We start from the raw sequence: 19,819 nt of genomic DNA on the forward strand, positions 1-19,819 counted from the left end.
TCCATTTTGTCTATGTGCTGTAATTTATTCAAAAATGTTTGACCCTTTAGGTAATTTGTAGTAATTCAGATTTTGTAAGTAGTTTATAATAATTCTGAGTTTATAAATAATGTTTGATGAATAACTGTGTATATGTACTTGTAAATTGTTTGAGGTATGTCTTTGAAGTGATTCTTAGCCTAGAAGTGAGCTTTGAGGGGAAGGGTAAATGTGTGTGTGGTTTTCTGTCTGTAGGGGCTGCACCATTCTACATTTATACCAGCAGTGTATGCGTTAGTGTGTTTCCCCACTACTTCACCACCACAGTGCATTTTCAAGCTTTGGAATTTGTAGTTTTTGTGTAATTTTACTTTTCTTGGTTGTTTTTTACCTCTGTTTATTGGCTTGTGGTCTGTATTTCCATTTGCTTGACTATCAGTCCTCTTACCTTACCGTACCCTGCCTCCTCTCACCCCCTAACACCCAGCGGTCTTACCTGTTTATTTCTTCACTTTGAAGATTTCTGTGGCGTTTCGACCCAAACGCTTGTTCCTTTTCTTTCATTTTTTTCCTTCTCCCTGAGGAACTAAGACCTCATTGTTTTATCTTATTTCTTGTAGACCCCCCCCACCTTTTTTTTTTTTTTTAATTTCAGAGTTTTATTGTTTTGCACTAAAGGAACAGCAGGATGGTGATACAGTTTTCTCTCTCATTCCATTCTGAACATCTAATGTACTTGCAAATTCTTAAGAATACCACTACCACCAGATTAGAACAGTAAGCATAACCAATTTCTTACTTATGTTTTACAAATAAAAACACATTTAAAATAGCTTTAAATGCATTCTTCACAAATAATTCAGCATAAATTTTTATATCATGTTCACTTATGCTTAAGAATCGAAGCAAGTATATTACTCTGATGGAACTATGGGAAATCTCTCATTCATGCAATATACAGGGATAATATTCAAGTCGAAGGGAAAAAAATCCCACTCTTCTTATTTGTCTAAGTGTATCCATAATCATCTACATGATAGAATAGGAAACCCATGAAGTTTCCCACAAGTCAGATATACATTTTCAGTTCATCAGAAGCACCTGATATCTACAGCTAATTTATAATTAGATGGCATTTCAATAAAACCAAAATAAGCCCTAGAAGTTCCTATAAAGAACTGCTTCCAATGGACTAAGGACAGTCAGCAATTGATGCAATCATTCAGAGGATTATGGCTGTTCCTTAAAGAGTGCAAGTTCAAACTTGTCAACACCAGAGGTAATCATTTTATATTAATTTATATGTAATTCCATTTAAATTCTTTATCTGAATGTAACATATGAAAACAGTCTTTCCACAAGCCAAAAATGTGGAAATATTTAAAAAATAAGGAGTCATTTTTAAAGTAACTGATCAGCTTCCGTAGGCTACTCTTGGAAACAGGATCTTGCTGGAAGGAATCCCTTCATGTGGTGGCTTTTTGCATGCACTGAACTGGACCAAGTCTTCTGTGTGTGGTTCTAAGAGCTCACCAAAACATAGATCATGCCGTATAGGTAGTAAAAAAATGCTAGAAGATAAAAAGCTAATTTGCACCATCCTTCTTTCTGACAATATGCTAGGATATCTGCATTCATGATGGTTGTGGGGTCATAGAGTCCCGGGCCACTCATCACTGGTCTACTCATGTACCTCCAAATATGGTATGCCAAGAGGGGCATATTGAGACCCAGTGTAAGCCATTCTGCTGCACAAAGAAACATGACACAGAAGAAAGCATGGATGAGGTACTCTGGAAGTACAAGAGGATTCAGGGTATTACACTGGTCTATAGGGTTCTTGTAATCAGTCTTCAGCTCATCAAATGCAATAATGTGCCAGATGGCGAAGAAGATGAGCGCCGCGGTGAGCAGCAGCGCCAGCATGTAGCAGAAGGCCGCGAACGTGAACGCCATGGCCGGGCAGGAGGAGCAGGGAGCGGCACCGGTGCCAGCGGGAGAAAGCCCACACACCTTTTTTTTTTTAAAAAAAAAATTATTTATTTAATTGAAAGACTTACAGAGAGGCAGAGGCAGAGAGAGAGAGAGAGGTCTTCCATCCACTGGTTCACTCCCCAGATGGCTACAAAAACTGGAGCTGAGCCGATCTGAAGCTAGGAGCCAGGAGCTTCTTCCAGGTTTCCCATGCAGGTGCAGGGGCCCAAGGACTTGGGCCATCTTCCACTGCTTTCCCAGGCCACAACAGAGAGCTGGATCAGAAGTGGAGCCAAGACTCAAACCGGTGCCCATATGGGATTCTGGCACAGCAGGTGGCAGCTTTACCTGCTATGCCACAGCTCTAGCCCCATCTTGTTGACCCTTAAAGGACCTTGTTTCTTTTCCTTTCCATTTGTTTCTGCAATATCCATGGTGTTTGATGGTTCCTATTCTGCTTTCTGGTGTGATCAATTTCCTTTAACTTGAAAAAAACTTTTCCTGAACATCCAAACTGAATGTTGACCGTTCTGTCTTTATGATATTTCTCTTCCTTATTTTTAGTACCCTTTCATCATCTTTTCACCTATGAGATTTTGTAATGTGAACAGAAATTGCTTTTTTAAAGCTGTTTTAAAATATTTATTTACTTGAAAGATGGAGTTTACAGAGAGAGAAGAGAGACATCTTCTATTCACTGGTTCACTTCCCAAATGGCCTCAACAGCCAAAGCTGGGCCAATTGGAAACCAGGAGCCAGGAGCTTCCTTGAGGCCTCCCACATGGGTGCAGGGATCCAAGGACTCGAGCCATTTTCTGCTGCTTTCCCAGGTGCATTAGCAAGGGGCTAGATTGGAAGTGGAACATCCAGGTCTCAAACTGATGCCCATATGGAATGCTGGTGTTGCAGGTGGCAGCTTTACCCACTACATCACAAGGCCAGCCCTTGTTGAAATACTTTGAAACTAATTTCCACCTGAACAATATTATTTACCACCTTTTGTGGTTTTTTTTTTTTTGGACAGGCAGAGTAGATAGAGAAAGGTCTTCCTTTTTGCCATTGGTTCACCCTCCAATGGCCGCTGCGGCCGGCTCATCGCGCTGATCCGAAGCCAGGAGCCAGGTGCTTCTGCTGGTCTCCCGTGCGGGTGCAGGGCCCAAGGACTTGAGCCATCCTCCACTGCACTCCCGGGCCATAGCAGAGAGCTGGCCTGGAAGAGGAGCAACCAGGATAGAATCCGGCGCCCCAACCTGGACTAGAACCCGGTGTGCCGGCACCGCAAGGCGGAGGATTAGCCTGTTAAGCCACGGCGCCGGCCTCTGTGGGATTTTATACTCTCAACTAGAAGTTTCTTAAAAATATTTATTTATTTATTTGAAAGAGTCACAGAGAGAAGGCGAGGCAGAGAGAGAGGTTTTCTTTTTTTCTTTTTATTTTATTTATTTTTTGACAGGCAGAGTGGACAGTGAGAGAGAAAGAGAGAGGTCTTCCTTTTGCCGTTGGTTCACTTTCCAATGGCCGCCGCGGCCGGCGCGCTGTGGCCGGCGCACCGCGCTGATCCAAAGCCAGGAGCCAGGTGCTTCTCCTGGTCTCCCATTCAGGTGCAGGGCCCAAGGACTTGGGCCATCCTCCACTGCACTCCCGGGCCATAGCAGAGAGCTGGCCTGGAAGAGGGGCAACCAGGGACAGAATCTGGCGCCCCGACCGGGACTAGAACCCAGTGTGCCGGCACCACAAGGCAGAGGATTAGCCTAGTGAGCCGCGGCGCCGGCCTGAGAAAGGTTTTCTATCTGCTGGTTCACTCCCCAATTGGCTGCAACTGCCAGAGCTACACTGATCCGAAGCCAGGGGCCAGGAGCTCCTTCTGGGTTTCCCACCCAGAAGGTTCACTGGTTCACTTCCCAAATGGCCTCAACAGCCAGAGCTGGGCCAATTGGAAACCAGGAGCCAGGAGCTTCCTTGAGGTCTTCCACGTGGGTGCAGGGCCCAAGGACTTGGAGCATCCTTCTGTTGCTTTCCCAGGGCATGGCAGAGAGCTAGATCGGAAGTGGCACAACCAGTACTCAAACTGGCGCCCTTATGGAATGCTGGCACTGCAGGCAATGGCTTTACCCTCTATGCCGCAGCGCTGGCCCCTCAACTAGAATATTTTTAACTTCTTACTATGATTAACTTTAAACAGATACAAAAAAACATATAATAGTACCATGGTCTCATGTATCTATTAGCCTTAAAAACTTTTGATAGCCAAAAGTCTGCTGTAAAGCAGAATGCCATGTCATGGTGGCAGCAGCCTTGAGCTTCATGCTGGACATGTGTCTTGCACCATTTTTGGCTGGGCTTGATTTAATCTCCTGGTGTTTTGGTTATCATGGGCTAAGAGTAGTAGTCTGTACCAAAAATACAATAGAGCCTGGGTGTGTAGTAGGCTGTAATGTCAAGGTTGTGCAAGTACACTCTGTTGTTTGCATGACAGTGTATTTCTCCAACATATCCTTGTCATTAGCTCCATCATAGTTTCATTAGCTCATTTCTATTTTAAGCTGCTTAAATGCCCACTGGGGCTTATATTTCTGTAGGATTTTTAATAAAATTGAGATAATTTAACCTTGATAGTACTTCTTAAATATCACTTGTTCCACCTGAGTTATAATAGAAACTATAGATTTTAAACAATCTGAATTGATCTTCATCTTGGTGATTTCTTGCCTTGAAATTATGGGTCATTTGACTTTGCAGTATTTTTCTCCTTTCATATTCCTGAGGCAGTGGATCTAATTAACTAAATTAACTAAAAATATGTAATTTCCCCAGTGCTGTTAATTTTGTTAATGTCATTGAAATTTGATAAATGGTTTAGTTCCTCAGTAATAGTTAAGACAGTCTTACTTATCTTTAAGGGTTTTGTACATTGGAGGTGTTATTATAATATTTCTTTTTTTTTCTTTTCCCGTAGAACATTCCTGATGTAGATGAAGAAGGCTATAGTATTAAACCAGAAGCAAATCAAAATGATATCCTTTCATCTTCTGGGTATTCTTACGTTTTGTATCAGCATGTACCAAAATAATGTATGACTTAAAGCTTCTTTGAATTGTAATTATAATATGACTCCTTTTTATAAATGTATGGAAAGCTGGTTATGCCTTAAGGTAATTTAAAAGCTTAATTCTTTAACTGAAACTCACATACCAAAGAGAACCATTTCTACTCATCTAGTGATTCTGACTCTGAAGATGAAGAACCAAAGAAGTATCGGATAGAGATTAAGCCTATGCATCCAAGTAACTCCCATCACACAATGGCTTCTTTGGATGAATTGAAAGTATCTATTGGGAATATAACACTCTCTCCAGCAGTTTCTGTAAGTAAGAACACAAGCAAGTTTATTTTTTGTATATAGCAGCTTTGATTTTTCTTATCTGCCTGTGTCTGGCTTGTTTTAGGAATAATAAAAAATAAACCATTACTAAGAAATAGTTCAGCATGTTGGATGAGAAAGTATTTAGTTTATACTTTCTGTACAGGCAAATAAGCTTGTCAGTTTGGTGTAGTTTTGCTTGCTATTGAAAGTGGTTTGTAAGAAACTGAAAATGTAGATATTTTTCTATCTGTTAGTTGCTATATTTTATAAGCAGTGCTGTGTATCTCAGGAAGAATGTTAATCTTTCTCTTTTGTAACTTTAAAATTTCTTTTCCATGTTTTGTGGATCTTAAAGGAGATTCTGTAAAAATTAAGGATTAAGTTTTATCTTTACTTTTTTTGTCTTTCACTGAATATTTGCTTTTGAGGGATAAATAAAGCACTGCCATAATAAATCCGATTGCTGTTTTCATATTCTAAATTCAGAAATATTGCACTGTGGGGAAAAATAAATATGTTCTTGATAATGAAGAATAAAAATAGCATTTCAGACTGTTATCTATATATTTAAAATAGTCTGTATATTGGCAAAACAAAAGTTTTCCCCCAGTTATGCATGTCAGTATTTCCTTTTAAGGCTACTTTTTCCACCAAAAAAGATTTTTTAAGTGAAGTCTTATTGTATTTTTACTATTTAACATCAAGATTAATGTTGAATTATAAAGAGAGTTGCTTAAAATATGTGCATATATGAGATTGGATATTATGAGCTATTCAGAATTTTTATTAGATAAGAATGTAACTGATTTAACATATCTGTATATTAGTAGACCTTTATCCTTTAGTGGTTGAGACACCACATCCCGCATCAGAGTGCCGGGGTTCAGTTCCCAGCATTGGCTCCTAACTGCAGGCCCCACCCGCGCAGACCTTGAAAGGTAGCAGATGATAGCTGAAGTAACTGGGACCCTCCACCCATATGGGAGATTTGGGTTGTCTATCTGGCTCCTAGCACTGGCCCAGGCCTGGCCCTTGTTGTGGGCACTTGGGCCGTGAACCAGTACATGAAGCTTTTCTATCTGTCTTTCCCTCTCTCTTCCTGTCTTTCTGTCTCTGCCTCTCAAATAAACTTTAAACTTTTTTTTTTTTAAGATTTATTTTTATTTATTTGAAAGACAGAGTTCTAGAGAGAGGTAGAGACAGAGAGCGAGGTCTTCCATCCAATGGTTCGCTCCCCAGGTGGCCGCAATGGCCGGAGCTGCACTGATCCGAAGCCAGGAGCCAGGAGCTTCCTCCCAGTCTCCCACGTGGGTGCAGGAGCCCAAGGACTTGAGCCATCTTCTACTTTCCCAGGCCGTAGCAGAGAGCTGGACTGGAAGAGGAGCAGCCGGGACTAGAGCCAGAGCCCATATGGGATGCAGGCACTTCAGGCCAGGGCGTTAACCCACTGAGCCACAGCGCCAGCCCCAAACATTTCATTTTTTTTTTTAATTAATTAATTAATTTATTTTTTGACAGGCAGAGTGGATAGTGAGAGAGAGAGACAGAGAGAAAGGTCTTCCTTTTTGCCATTGGTTCACCCTCCAATGCCCGCTGCGGCCGGCGCATCTCGCTGATCCGAAGCCAGGAGCCAGGTGCTTTTCCTGGTCTCCCATGCGGGTGCAGGGCCCAAGGACTTGGGCCATCCTCCACTGCCTTCCCGGGCCATAGCAGAGAGCTGGCCTGGAAGAGGGGCAACCGGGATAGAATCCGGCGCCCCAACCGGGACTAGAACCCGGTGTGCCGGCGTCGCAAGGCGGAGGGTTAGCCTGTTAAGCCACGGCGCCGGCCCCCAAACATTTCTTAAAAATATGTGTGTGTATACACACAAATATTAAACATTTGTCTTTGGGGAGGGAACTCATGGATGGTTTTAAATTTTCTCTTTTGTGCTTTTCACTATTTTAAAAACAATGAACATGTATTAATTTCATATTTAGGAAAATAAGAAATCTTAATGGTTAATATTCAATTTGAAAAGACATCTTTTTGTAGATTTTGTTGCTCAGTTTGTTATTTAACAAATATGTATTTTCCCTCTGACAGTACATGTGCTTTAAGATGAATTTTAGGTATTATTCAGAAGAGAACTGCAGGTTATTAGAATAGGAAAATACTCATACTGTATTTAAAATTCTAATATGAACACTATGTCTTTTTTTTTCCTTACATGTACTACCAGAGACACAGTCCGGTAAGTGTAAGGTTTTGGATATTTGCCTATCAGCTTAAAATATCATCATAACGTTTGAATGTTGGTTTTCAGAATATTTGTTAAATTTTTTAGATTACCAAGTCACAGTTTCTTACTATAGATATTAACATTTTGTTATTTAAAAACATTTTATTGGATGTTAAAAATATATGCCTTGTTATTTTTTGCTATAAAACAAAAACTACTGAAAGTTTTTTTTCTGTGTGTCTTTTATGTAAGTACTCATACAATTTACAGTTGAGCAGATACACTAAAAACAACTTAAAATTAGTTTCCTAATATTTACATTTTACTGAATAATTCATTACTGAATTAAATTATTTAATGGTACTTAGTTTTTATATTTCTATCTTAGGTACAAATGAATCGGAATTCATCTAGTAAGTATCGATATTTTTTGTTAATTTCAGTTCGTGGCTACAACAGTTTTCAGAAATCCGCAAAGCCAGACAGCAGCTTGTGACTCAGACTATTAGATTGTGTCACTGGTGTGCCAGTGACTCAGAAGGCATTGTTAGATGAGAGACATAACTTGACCTATTTTTAAGCCATACAGTGACTGTGTCATTGTCAGTGACTGTTTTTGAGTAGATTACGTTAATTATACTAAAAATTTTCTGAGGGTGTTAGCATCTATTGCAGAATTATATTTTGAAAATTACAAAGGTTTTGGAAAAACAGAGTTGAGATAGCCCACTTGAAAGAAAGCATCAATCCTAATAAACTTTTAGCTTAGTTAAAAATATCTATTCATAATAAGTACCAAAATAAATGTAAGGATTTTTACTTTTTAAAAAAGATCTATTTATTTACTTGAAAGAGAGAGAGATCGCTTTTGTATATCTACTTGTTCTCTCCCCAGATGGCCACAATGGCCAGCATTTTGCCAGGCTGAAGCCAGTAGCCAGAGCATCATCTGGGTCTCCCATGTGGGTAACAGGGGCCCAAACATTTGGGCCATCTTGTGCTGCTTTTCCCAGGCCATTGGCAGGGAGCTGGTTTGGAAGTGGAGTAGCCAGGACACGAACTGGTGCCCATATGGGATGCTGGCATCCCAGCTGGTGGCTTTACCAGCTACACCAAAATGCTTGCCCCAGAATTTTTATCTTTAAAAACAGAATGTTGTGGCACAGTGGGTTAAACTGCAACTTGTGACACCTGCATCTTCTATGAGATGCCTGGGAACCAGTCCTGCCTCCATTCCAGCTTCCTGCTAATGTGCCTGAGACAAGCAAATGATGCTTCAAGTGTTTGAGTTCCTGCCACTTCTGTGGGAGACCCAGATGGAGTTCCTGGCTCCTTGCTTCAATCTGGCCCAGTACTCCCTAGCTTGCTTTGGCAATTGAGGGTATTTGGGGAATGAACCAGTAGATGGAAGATTGATTATCTGTCACTCTGCCATTCAAATAAATAAAAATAAATAAATATTTAAAATTTTTAAAACAAAAAATGATGGTAGCTTGATGATAGAGGCTGTGAGGAAAATGAGGATACATGGAGGCTGCCGAATTGCAGACGTGAGGACAAAATAAATGCAGGAAGGTGGAGAACACACAGTAAGCACTTTGAGGCAGAACACACAGCTGAACTGAGCCAAGTGGAAGGTTGGGCTTCGTGTTCAACCTGTGGAGGAGTAAACTGCGGCTCTTCATAGTTTGCAGCAGTTGCCCCTATTGATGTACTTTGCAGTGCAGTTGCAAAACATTACAGTGTAGGGAAAATTGTTCATGCATCAACTTACTCTGCATTACCTTTTTTTTTTTTTTTTAAAAAAAAGATTTATTTATTTATTTGAAAGAGTTAGAGAGAAGGAGAGGCAGAGAGAGAGAGGTCTTCCATCCGCTGGTTTACTCCCCAATTGACTGCAACGCCTGGAGCTGCGCCATTCCAAAGCCAGGAATCAGGAGCTTCTTCCAGGTCTCCCACATGGGTGCAGGGCCATCCTCCACTGCTTTCCCAGGCCATAGCAGAGAGCTGGATAGGAAGTGGAGCAGCCGGGACTTGAACCGGCACCCATATGGGATGCAGCACTGCAGGCAGCGCTTTACCCACTGTGCCACAGTGCTGACCCCTACTCTGCATTACTTACGCCATTTCCATTTACCAGTTACTTCTGAGTTGAGACATGTTGTAAATGCAGAACATAGCAAATCAGATTTCTTTATAAAGAGACTGTTGCTTCTGGTTTGTATAAAAATTTTAATATTTGGGGGCTGGCATTGTGGCATAGTGAATTAAGCCAGTGCTTGTGACTCTTGGCATTCTATATCAGAATGCTGGTCCTGGTTTCTCTAGTTCTGATCCAGCTTCCTGCTAATGCTCCTGGGAAGGCAGTGATGATGGATCAAGAACTTGGGTCACTGACACCCATGTGGGAGACCCAGATGGAGTTCCTGGCTCTTAGCTTATGCTTGGCCCAGCCCTAGCTGTTGCAATCATTTGGGGAGTGAACCAGCAAATGGAAGATTCCTCTCTATGTTTTTCTATCTCGTTCTCTCTTTGTTCTGTCTTTCAAATAAATAAATAAATTTCAAATTTAAAAAATTTTTCAAAGTAGATCTTGAAGAGCTAATGACTACTTTTTGCCGATATAATCACTAATAATATTTTTAGAACTTGAAAACTTCTTTCATGGTGGATAAGTTAAAATTCTTTCATGATTGATCAGTTAAAATCCTTGACTAAAATTTATGTTTAAATATGTCTATGTATTTTTTACTATTCAGATTATTTATTTATTTATAAACTATTCCTTAGCCTGCATACTACATATTTCATAGTTCAGGAACACAGGTCCGTGACAAACTTCTATAGAATTCAATCCAAATACATCTTTTACATCCCAGATCACTTTGCACTCTGGAAGATGCCACTGTTCTTCATCACCTCAGAGTCTCCCATGGAATCATAGTTGTGTAGAAATCTGTACATGCCGTCTTTCATGGTTCAGCCACAGGAGGCTTACGTGAGCTGCAGCACTCCAGGAGATGGCAAAGGCTCCAACAGGATGAACCCACAGACAGTTGGCCAGAAGGCCTCACTTCTGAGGTTTTGCTCAAGTACACTGGGCCCCATGGCAGTTACTGTCCTCAACACCAACATCCTTCCCTGTAGCTAGAGAAAAAATCAGATATTTATTATTTTGGGGGCTGGCACTGTGCCTTAGAAGTTTAAGCTGCTGCTTGCAGCGCCAGCCCTCCCATATGGGTGCCACTTTGAATCCTGGCTGCTCCACTTCTGATCCAGCTCTTAGCTAGTGCACCTGGGAGGACAGCAGAGGATGACCCAAGTCCTTGGGAGACCCGGAAGAAGCTCCTGGCTTTGGCCTGGCTCAGCCTTGGCCATTTCAGCCATTTGGGGAGTGAACTGATGGGTGAAAGACCCCTCTCTCCTCCTCTCTCTCTGTATCTTCCTTTCAAATAAATAAATAAATCTTCAAAAAATAATTAAATTAAAATATTTCTTATTTAAGAAGTTCCAGCCCAGTTTTTTCCTCTCCTAAACAGCGATTTTATCGTAATGAAAACCATGGTTTCATTAACTGAACTAATTTCTTACCAAAGATGTAGAAATCAAGACTTAGCAGAATGTCAGTGTTATATTAATATGCATGATAGAAAATGTGTAAAAAATTACTTATCTTTTCTTCATAATTGTTTATGTTAACATCAGTTCTAAAATTTAAAAACTATTCACAGCAGTTGGGATATGTATGTAGAGTTTGTCTTCACTGAAATATTTCTCAGATTATAAATTTTTTCATAATATTTGAATTTTTTAATTAGGTGAGGAATTAACAAAATCAAAGTCATCTGCTCCACCCAATGAGTAAGTTCCACGTTTATTTTTTTTTAATGGGCATTTTTTTAAAAGCAGTTGTAGATTTATGGCAAAAATTAGTGGAAAGTACAGAAATTTCCGAAATATTTCCTGCCTGTAATATGCCCATCATCTCTCACTGTCAGAATCCCTCATTACAGTAGTACCTTTGTTATTGGTGAACCAACAGCGTAGTCACCCGAAGTCTGCAGTTTCCATTCGGGTTCTGTCTTGGCGGAGTGTGTTCCGTGGGTCTGACCGTGCTTAATGCCACAGCCCCGCCCCGAGTACTACCCTGCAGTGCCCTGAGAGTTGTGCCCTGCCTCCCCACCTGTTCATTCCTTCCTCCCACCACATTTACATTTCAATTGTATTTTTTTCTAGAGAGTGTTATTACTTCTGCCTGCTCAAATTCAGTAAAATATTGTTAATGATAGTGTTTAGTTCTAAATTGAAATGTCCGTGTTGGAATTTATAGATGCTTTAAATTATTTCTCACATGATAATAGTTCCTCTTACAGCAATTAAAAAAATTATTCAATTGTAATTTTGTACTTGCTATCCCCACTGCTTCTAAATAAATGCTGATATCCTCAGTTCATAAATGTCTATATTTCAGCTAGCTGTTCTCATGAGAATTTTCTCATTTCTTCCTTCAGTTTTGACTGTGATCTTGTGAAATAGACTGTACATCTTGAGCTTCAAAATGAAGTGCTTCTATTAAGTTGAAAAGGGAGAGAGCTGGAAGGCATATTGCCGGTTCTTCCTAAAAAGAATAAAAAATGTTAAGGCCATGCTGCATGGGCCCATTTTCAATTCTGTATCAATAAGAATACTTTCAGGAGATGTTTTTATATGAGTAAAAGTGGGCTTAATTAGCTAGATAGATTAGAAATTTAATACTTTTTGAGGTGTTAGTTGAGCACAGTGGTAGTAGTATATATTGGAGTTATTTTAAAAGAGATGTGTAGCATTTTAAACTTTGTTTCTAGGAATCACTGATGTGGTTACAATGCTGTGCTTTATTGCACAGGGCGAAGTGTGCTTCCCTAGGTGCATGCTGAGATACTGCACATGTACTTTTAGATAAGTGCAACATTTTCATTAGAGGGGGCTTGTTTTCTGTGGTTCTTAGAGTATTTTTTTAATACTCTAAGTATTATAATACTTATATATTTAAGTATATATATAATATATACTACTATATATTATAGTGTATATATAATATATATATAATATAATATTAAGTATACATATAATACTTATATATATTTAAGTATTATAATGCTTAAATAATGGCAGTTTGATACATATATTTAAACTACCTTTCTATACTTAAAAAGAGCTTAAAAGAAGATCTTTTTCATCTTTGAAAATAACTATGGACTGTCCAAGACTGGATGCTAGTGACTAAACAGACTTAAGACTGTTCTACTTACCTGTGTGTCTTTGGACAGCTCATTTAGATTCTTTGTGCTGCTTCTTTTCATTTGTAAAGCTGAACTCATTCCAATTCTGGCAGCCCCCAAGGTGGTTAGAGTCTAACAAGGTACAGTCAATGAGAATTAGCCTTCCCCTCTCTCCTTACCAACTCCACACTAACGTTACTGAGGATTCTGCTTGTAGCAGTTAATAACTGTTGGTTTATTAATTCTGTCAATTAGATTTCTTCACATATAGCATTGGCAGAGCACCCAACTTTTCAGTTATGTGCATTGAGCTCTTAGAATTCTTTATGTGAAATAAAAAGAAGTGGCTAGATTTTATACTGATAAAACACTCTTTTGTTAAAATCCTTACTTTTTGAATGTCATGGTAGGAAAGGGACCAATGATTTGCTTGCTTGGGACCCCCTGTTTGGACCATCTCTTGACTCATCGTCTTCAGTCTCGCTACCCTCAGCAGCAGCAGGTAAGTCTGTGTGTGTCTGTGTATGTTTTAACTGAGGACTACCAGAACGTGGCAGTTACTTTTAAAAGTTGATTTATTCACCACTTGTGTATTGAATTTAATGATCAATAAAATGTTTAACTTTTCCTCTGATCATATTTCCAGACAAAGGTGATTTTTGTACTTTTTTTGTTAGCTTAAAGACCTGAACATTTAAACAATAAATACCAATGGCTTTAAAAAATCAATATATTTACTTCTAGGTTTCATTCCATTATTACCCAAATGGTAATTCTTACAATTCAGATACATAGATATGAATTAATGTGTCCAGTCCATTCTTTATAGACATTCCAGTTGCATCTAATTTCCTAGTATTTTGGAAATCATTTTTTGCGCAGTATCATGATAATAATAAATCAGTAGAAGTTTGTAGGTCACAAGATATGCCCGTTGATACTTACCTACCTACCGCACTGCTTTCCAAAGGGGCTTTAATACTTCCAGGGCAATTTGTGAAAGAACCTGATGAATGCTCTTTAGTTGTTTTGTCAAGAATATGTCAGATTTCTCTTCTCTTCAACACAGAACATTTCTTATCAGCCAGAAATGAGAAAATGAATATAAAAATGCATGTTTAATAAAATTGCTTATTCAAACAGGGAAATAAAATCACTTGAAGTTGATCTTTTCCCCTTTTGTCTAAGGCTTCAGGATTGCCATGCCATATTTGGGGTTTAGGGAATGTGGAACCCTGGGGAAAGAACCCAAGTCTGTAGAGTTCACTGCCAGGAGCTATACACACTGTATTTAATTTCACTTCCCTGACAGCTGTGCAATGTCCTTTTTGTTGTCCCCCCCTCCCCCTTTTTTTTTTTAGAGATTTATTTATTTGAGAGGCAGAGTTAGAGTGAGGGAGAGCCAGAGAGAGAGGTCTTTCATCTGCTGGGTCAGTCCCCAAATGACCACCATGGCTGGAGCTGGGCTGATTTGAAACCAGGAGCCAAAAGCTTCTGGATCTCCTACATGGGCACAAGGGCTCAAGCACTTGGGCCATCTTCCATTGCTTTCCCAGGCCATCAGCAGATATGCTGGATTGAAAGGGGAACAGCCGGGACACAAACCGTTGCCCATAAGGGGTGCCAGCGCCACAGGCAGAGGCTTAACCCCCACACTACAGCGCTGCCTCTGAGTATCCTTTACTTTAGGGCTCTTTTCATCACCTGCTTACCCCTTCATTTCATGCCTTCATTCCTCCATTGATGCCCATGGCTTCAGCTACACCATTTGTTTTCCATGTATATGCTTAGGCCTATTTGGTGTTTTTTAAAGATTTATTTTATTTATTTGAAAGAGTAACAGAGAGGCAGAGACACAGAGAGAGGTCTTCCATCTGCTGGTTCACTCACCAGATGGCTGCAACGTCCAGAGCTGTGCTGATCCGAAGCCAGGAGCCAACAGCTTCCTCCGGGTCTCCCACGTGGGTGCAGGGGCCCAAGGACTTGGGCCATCCTCCACTGCTTTCCTAGACCATAGCAGAGAGCTGGATCGGAAGAGGAGCAGCCAGGATTAGATCTGGCACCCATGTGGGGTGCTGGCATTTCAGGCCAGGGCTTTAACCCTTTGCGCCACAGCACCGGCCCCAGCCTATTTTTTTTTTTTTTTTTGGACAGGCAGAGTGGATAGTGAGAGAGAAAAACAGAGAGAAAGGTCTTCCTTTTCTTGCCGTTGGTTCACCCTCCAATGGCCGCTGCGGCCGTCACACTGTGCTGATCCGCAGGCAGGAGCCAGGTGCTCATCCTGGTCTCCCATGGGGTGCAGGGCCCAAGCACTTGGGCCATCCTCCACTGCACTCCCAGGCCACAGCAGAGAGCTGGCCTGGAAGAGGGGCAACCGGGACAGAATCCAGTGCCCCGACTGGGACTAGAACCCGGTGTGCCGGCGCCGCAAGGCGGAGGATTAGCCTATTGAGCCGCGGCGCTGGCCCCAGCCTATTTGTTTTTAATTTTGCACATCCATAAACTTAAACGGCTTGCTGACTATATTTTTCCCCATCCATTATATTTTTGCATCTCTGAATTATAGCCCATATTTTGAAGTGGATCAAAGAGTTTTGAAACTAATCTTAATTTATTTAAAGATGATATAAACATATTTGCTTTCATTTTTCACTTCTGCTTTGATTATGCTAATGCATTTGTACTTTTGAGGATGTTCACTTGAATTTCATTCAATAATTTCTATCATGATCAAATGTATTTTTAATTAGGAACACTGATAACTATGATTTGCAGTGTTTGCAAATGACATTGAAAAAAAGTGAAGGTGGGGCTGGTGTTGTGGTGTAGCAGGTAAAACCACTGCCTGTGATGCCAGCATCCCATGTGGGCCCTAGTTTGAGTTGGGCCGCTCCACTTACTATCCAGTTCCCTGCTTGTGTACCTGGGAATGCAGTGGAAGATGGCCCCAGTGTTGGGCCCCTATACCCACGTGGGAGACCTAGATGAAGTTCCAGGCTCCTGACTTCAGTCTACCCCAGCCCTGGCTGTTGCAGCCATTTGGGGAGTGAACCAGCAGATGGAAGGTCTCTCTGTGTCTCTCCCTCTCCTTCTCTCTCCCAACTCTGCCTTTCAAATAAATAGATAAATCTTAAAAAAAAAAAAAAAAAAAAAAAACTCAGTGAATGCTAAATTTATATAGATTGATGACAAGTTAAGATTATTTTGAACATTTAGCTGTAGTGATTTAGGGGAATTTCCTTAGAAAACTACTAGGATATTTTTAACACTTTTAATTATGTCAGAAAGTGTCAGAATGTGGTAGAAGTTAAAGTTCAAATTAGAAAGTTTAATTTAAGTGTTTTATTTGGGGTTCACATGATTGACTGTTCTAAAGGCACAGCATCAAAGAGGCTTGATCCTGCATGACTGTCTATAATATAGATGTGTTAGTGATAAACTCAACATACTTGGCCTTAAATTATTTTATTTTCATCAATAATTTATTAGCTTAGACTTTTTGTATGTATAAATAAGTGGAACAAGAATAAATTTTATATAATTATGTTAGCTTTAATGGAAAGCTAATGTTTTTTATGGAAATGTTATTGGTAGTTTTGAAAAAAGTGTAATTGATTATACCATATGTAATTGAAATACCACTATTTCAACAAATACCCATAATTACATTTTAAAAGTGCTCCTGAGCAATGAGTGTTGAATCCTAGCAGTTCCCTTATCATGAATGTCTTCATGTAATTTGTTACATACTAATGAGTTTCTTCAAATTCTGTTTTTCTCCACCAGCCAGGCCCACAACTCCCCTTTCTGTAGGCACCATTGTCCCACCTCCAAGGCCTGCTTCCAGACCAAAGCTCACCTCAGGCAAACTCAGTGGAATTAATGAAATAGTATGTACTCATATGTTGTTGTTCTTTTTAACTATAATTATTTGGATTTAAGATGCAAGTGATATTTTTCTGTATTCCCCCTTTATGGTTAAATGGTTGAACTTTTCTGCTCAGATTCTCAAAAGTATAGAGAAATTTTCCACTGAGTGCTTCCTTCATGTTTGCTTATTATCTCAGTGATCACACCTGTGGAGCAAGATGTTGTCCAGGGGAAAGGACGTTTCTGAGAATGTTGACACATTATAGAAATACCACTTGGTACCCATTTTCTCAAAGTAAAGAAGCAGTTTTTCTGTAATTCTGGGTGAGGTCAAATATTAAGAAAGAAATGGTGGCCTCTTTCTAATAAGCCTTAGCAGTGTGTTGCCTGCAGGGCCCTGGAAGGTATCCAGGTCAGCTTTCTTTATTTGTGCATAGAGAAGTGAGAGTCCACATCAGCTCAGTGGTTTATAAAGGTACATTGAGGGGTAGGAGAAGTGTTGGTCTTAAGAAGTCATCAGATAATGAGAGAGAAGTTTGTGGCTCTGTGCAGAGTGAGGCTGTCAGACCAGTCTTCTGCCTCTACTCTGTTCTGCTTTGCTTCTTCTATGCTGATTACTAGTTTAATTGCAGGAATTAGATTCTGAAGTCAAGTGTAATCTTTTTTTCCTTTTCTCCAGTTGATCCCCATAATCGACCTGGCTAGGTGTTTTAGCTGAAGGAAGGTACAAGACTTCATAAAGTTGCCTTACCAATCTGCATCACCAGACCAGCCGCTCACCTTTCTCCTTTCCCAGCCTGGATTCTAGCCACTGGGTGCTTTCCAGTGTTGAGTGTTTCCCAGACTCATTGTACTCTTGCCATCCATGTCTTTACCCTGCTCCCTTTGCTTGTCATGCCCCTCAGTTTTCTAAGGAGCACACTGATTTCTTTAAGACCCGGCTAAGTTCACCACCTGGGTAAAGCCTTCTGATCATTCCATCACTCCTTCTCCAGTGGATTTAATCCATGGCTCTGCTCAAATTGCTTGCACATACTCCTTTGTCCAGGTTGAGTATCCCTTATCCCAAGTGCATGGGACTAGAAGTGTCTCGGGAATGGGACCCAATTCTAAACACAAAATATGTTTATGTTTCATATACATGTAGCCTGAAGGTAATTTTATACATTATTTTTAATGTGCTCATTTTGACTATGACCTGTCAGGAGGTCAGGTGTGGAATTTTCCACTTGTGATGTGTTGGTATGGAGAACATTTCGGATTCTGGAGCATTTTGAAGTTTTGAATTAGGAATCCTCTACCTGTATGTACTTTCTTTGGTGTGTTCACTAGACTATGCTTTGGCAAATTTCATTTCCTCAAAACTTTGCATAATGCTTGTCACATGTTACATAGTCAGGAAATAGTTAATGGAAAAATGAAAAAGCTTGAGCACCATGTTTTTAAATGGTGACATTTTCTTTTACCCCCCTGTTGCAATGGACAGAGTCAGTGGAAATGAAAAGAATAATTTGTGCTTTGTTTTTTGCTGATTACAAAAGCAATGCATGATCATGTTGTGAAATTTGGAAAATATAGGAAGCCCACATAACTACGGCTAACATTTTTATATATAAATCCTTTCAATGTTTTTGAATGTGTATTTGTTTTATGGAGGCATTAAAGTACGGTTGTTAAAAAGTACTAGTTTATTAGCCATGTGTTAGCTTAGGCAACTTGTTTCTTTAGAATTTCAATTTTCTCATGGGTAAAATTGGCATAATGGTTCTATGTTGTTTTTAGACTTAAAGGAGTCTCAACACTAACAATGTTGTTGAATGCAAGTGATTGCCTGAATGAAATTACCTTGAATGGTATATGTGGATTTTTAAATTAAAAATTGATACTTTATGTATTTATAATGTGTTTTTTACCTGAAAATATTGTGGGAATATCTTTCTATATCATGAATTCTTCAGTAGTTTCCCATGTTTTTTTAAAGTGGTATAATGTTTTGCCAAAGAATTTTAAATTGTCAGCATATTAAAATAAATAAAAATGGGACTCATAGTTGAATGATGCCTATCACCCTCCCTTCTCCCCTTCACTTCTGTAGCCTTGAGAGCCTTCTGGAAATCAACCTCTGAGAGTTTCTGGTAGCACATGTGATCCTGCAGAATATTTCAGTGCTAAAGTGCTCTTGTGTTCTACACTGTTGTCAGAATCAAATATACAGAAATTTTTAGAAATGTATTTCACGTTTCCTTTATTTCCAGGTTTTCATTGTTAGAAACAATATAATAATGAAATATCTTTATGTTTGCTTCCTTGCAAAAGTTCATTATTTCTTTTGTAAAAAATGTTTAAAGGTGAGATTCATGAACCAGTGTGCACATGGTAGAAACTGTTGTTGATTACTGCTCGGTTGCCCACCAGAGAGGTTAAGGTTAGGCTGACTTGAGTTGTCTCCAGCTATACATCAAAGTGCCTTTTTCCTTACATTTCCCTGGAGAGAGGGTTCAAAGTTTCCTAAGTATGCTCAAAATGGTCCCCACACACTGAGAGAACCCTTCATGGTTCTAGAACAGTAGTGCTCAGAGTGAGGTTCCAGACCAGCAAGCATTAACATCACCTGGGAACATGGTGGTACTACAGTCTTTCTGACTCCATCCCAAACAAATCGGAAATTCAGGAGAGATGCCTGGCACCTCTTTATTAATAAGCCCTCTAAATGATTTTGATACACGCTAACTTTTGAAAACCAGTTTTAAAGCAGTGCTGTCCACAAGAAATACAGTATAAGTAACATGTAATTTAGATTTTTTTAAATAATTATATTAAAAAAGTAGAAATAGGAACTGGTATTATAGCACAGCAGGTTAAGCTACAGCATGTGATGCATCCTGTATCAGAATGCCAGTTTGAGTCCTGGCTGTTCTGCTTCCAATGCAGCTCCCTGGTAAATGTGCCTAGGAAAGCAGTGGAAGATGGCCCAAGTACTTGGGCCCACGAGTTCTGTGCTCTTGGCTCTGGCCTGGCCCAGCCTTGGCTGTTGTGGCCATTTGGGAAGTGAACCAGTAGATGGAAGATTTCTCTGTTTCGTCCTCTCTCTTACTCTGCCTTTCAAATAATTAAATAAGTAAGTAAATCTTAAAAACAAAAAGTAGAAGC

The 19,819-nt window shown here is 39.8% G+C and overlaps 2 protein-coding genes across 3 annotated transcripts in view; one reads left to right on the top strand and one right to left on the bottom strand.

Annotated features, from left to right (window-relative positions):
- The window catches only part of FCHO2 (FCH and mu domain containing endocytic adaptor 2), a 142,178-nt gene that overhangs the window by 97,489 nt on the left and 24,870 nt on the right, over positions 1 to 19,819 (top strand). The window contains exons 12-18 of one of the 2 annotated variants that reach the window (XM_062212237.1): positions 4,910 to 4,986; positions 5,173 to 5,317; positions 7,539 to 7,550; positions 7,927 to 7,951; positions 11,357 to 11,399; positions 13,210 to 13,301; positions 16,586 to 16,689. In XM_062212237.1, coding sequence (XP_062068221.1) covers positions 4,910 to 4,986; positions 5,173 to 5,317; positions 7,539 to 7,550; positions 7,927 to 7,951; positions 11,357 to 11,399; positions 13,210 to 13,301; positions 16,586 to 16,689 — 498 coding nt within the window. Of the gene's footprint in view, positions 1 to 4,909; positions 4,987 to 5,141; positions 5,318 to 7,538; positions 7,551 to 7,926; positions 7,952 to 11,356; positions 11,400 to 13,209; positions 13,302 to 16,585; positions 16,690 to 19,819 lie in introns of both variants that reach the window. The other variant, XM_062212236.1, reaches the window with a different exon arrangement.
- Positions 1,349 to 1,977, bottom strand: LOC133774500 (protein cornichon homolog 1). The gene has a single exon (XM_062212238.1). It carries the CDS (start codon positions 1,933 to 1,935, stop codon positions 1,501 to 1,503), a length of 435 nt encoding a protein of 144 aa, XP_062068222.1. The 5' UTR covers positions 1,936 to 1,977; the 3' UTR covers positions 1,349 to 1,500.

The sequence above is a fragment of the Lepus europaeus genome, chromosome 15 (assembly GCF_033115175.1).
Source record: "Lepus europaeus isolate LE1 chromosome 15, mLepTim1.pri, whole genome shotgun sequence".
Taxonomy (NCBI): Eukaryota; Metazoa; Chordata; class Mammalia; order Lagomorpha; family Leporidae; genus Lepus; species Lepus europaeus.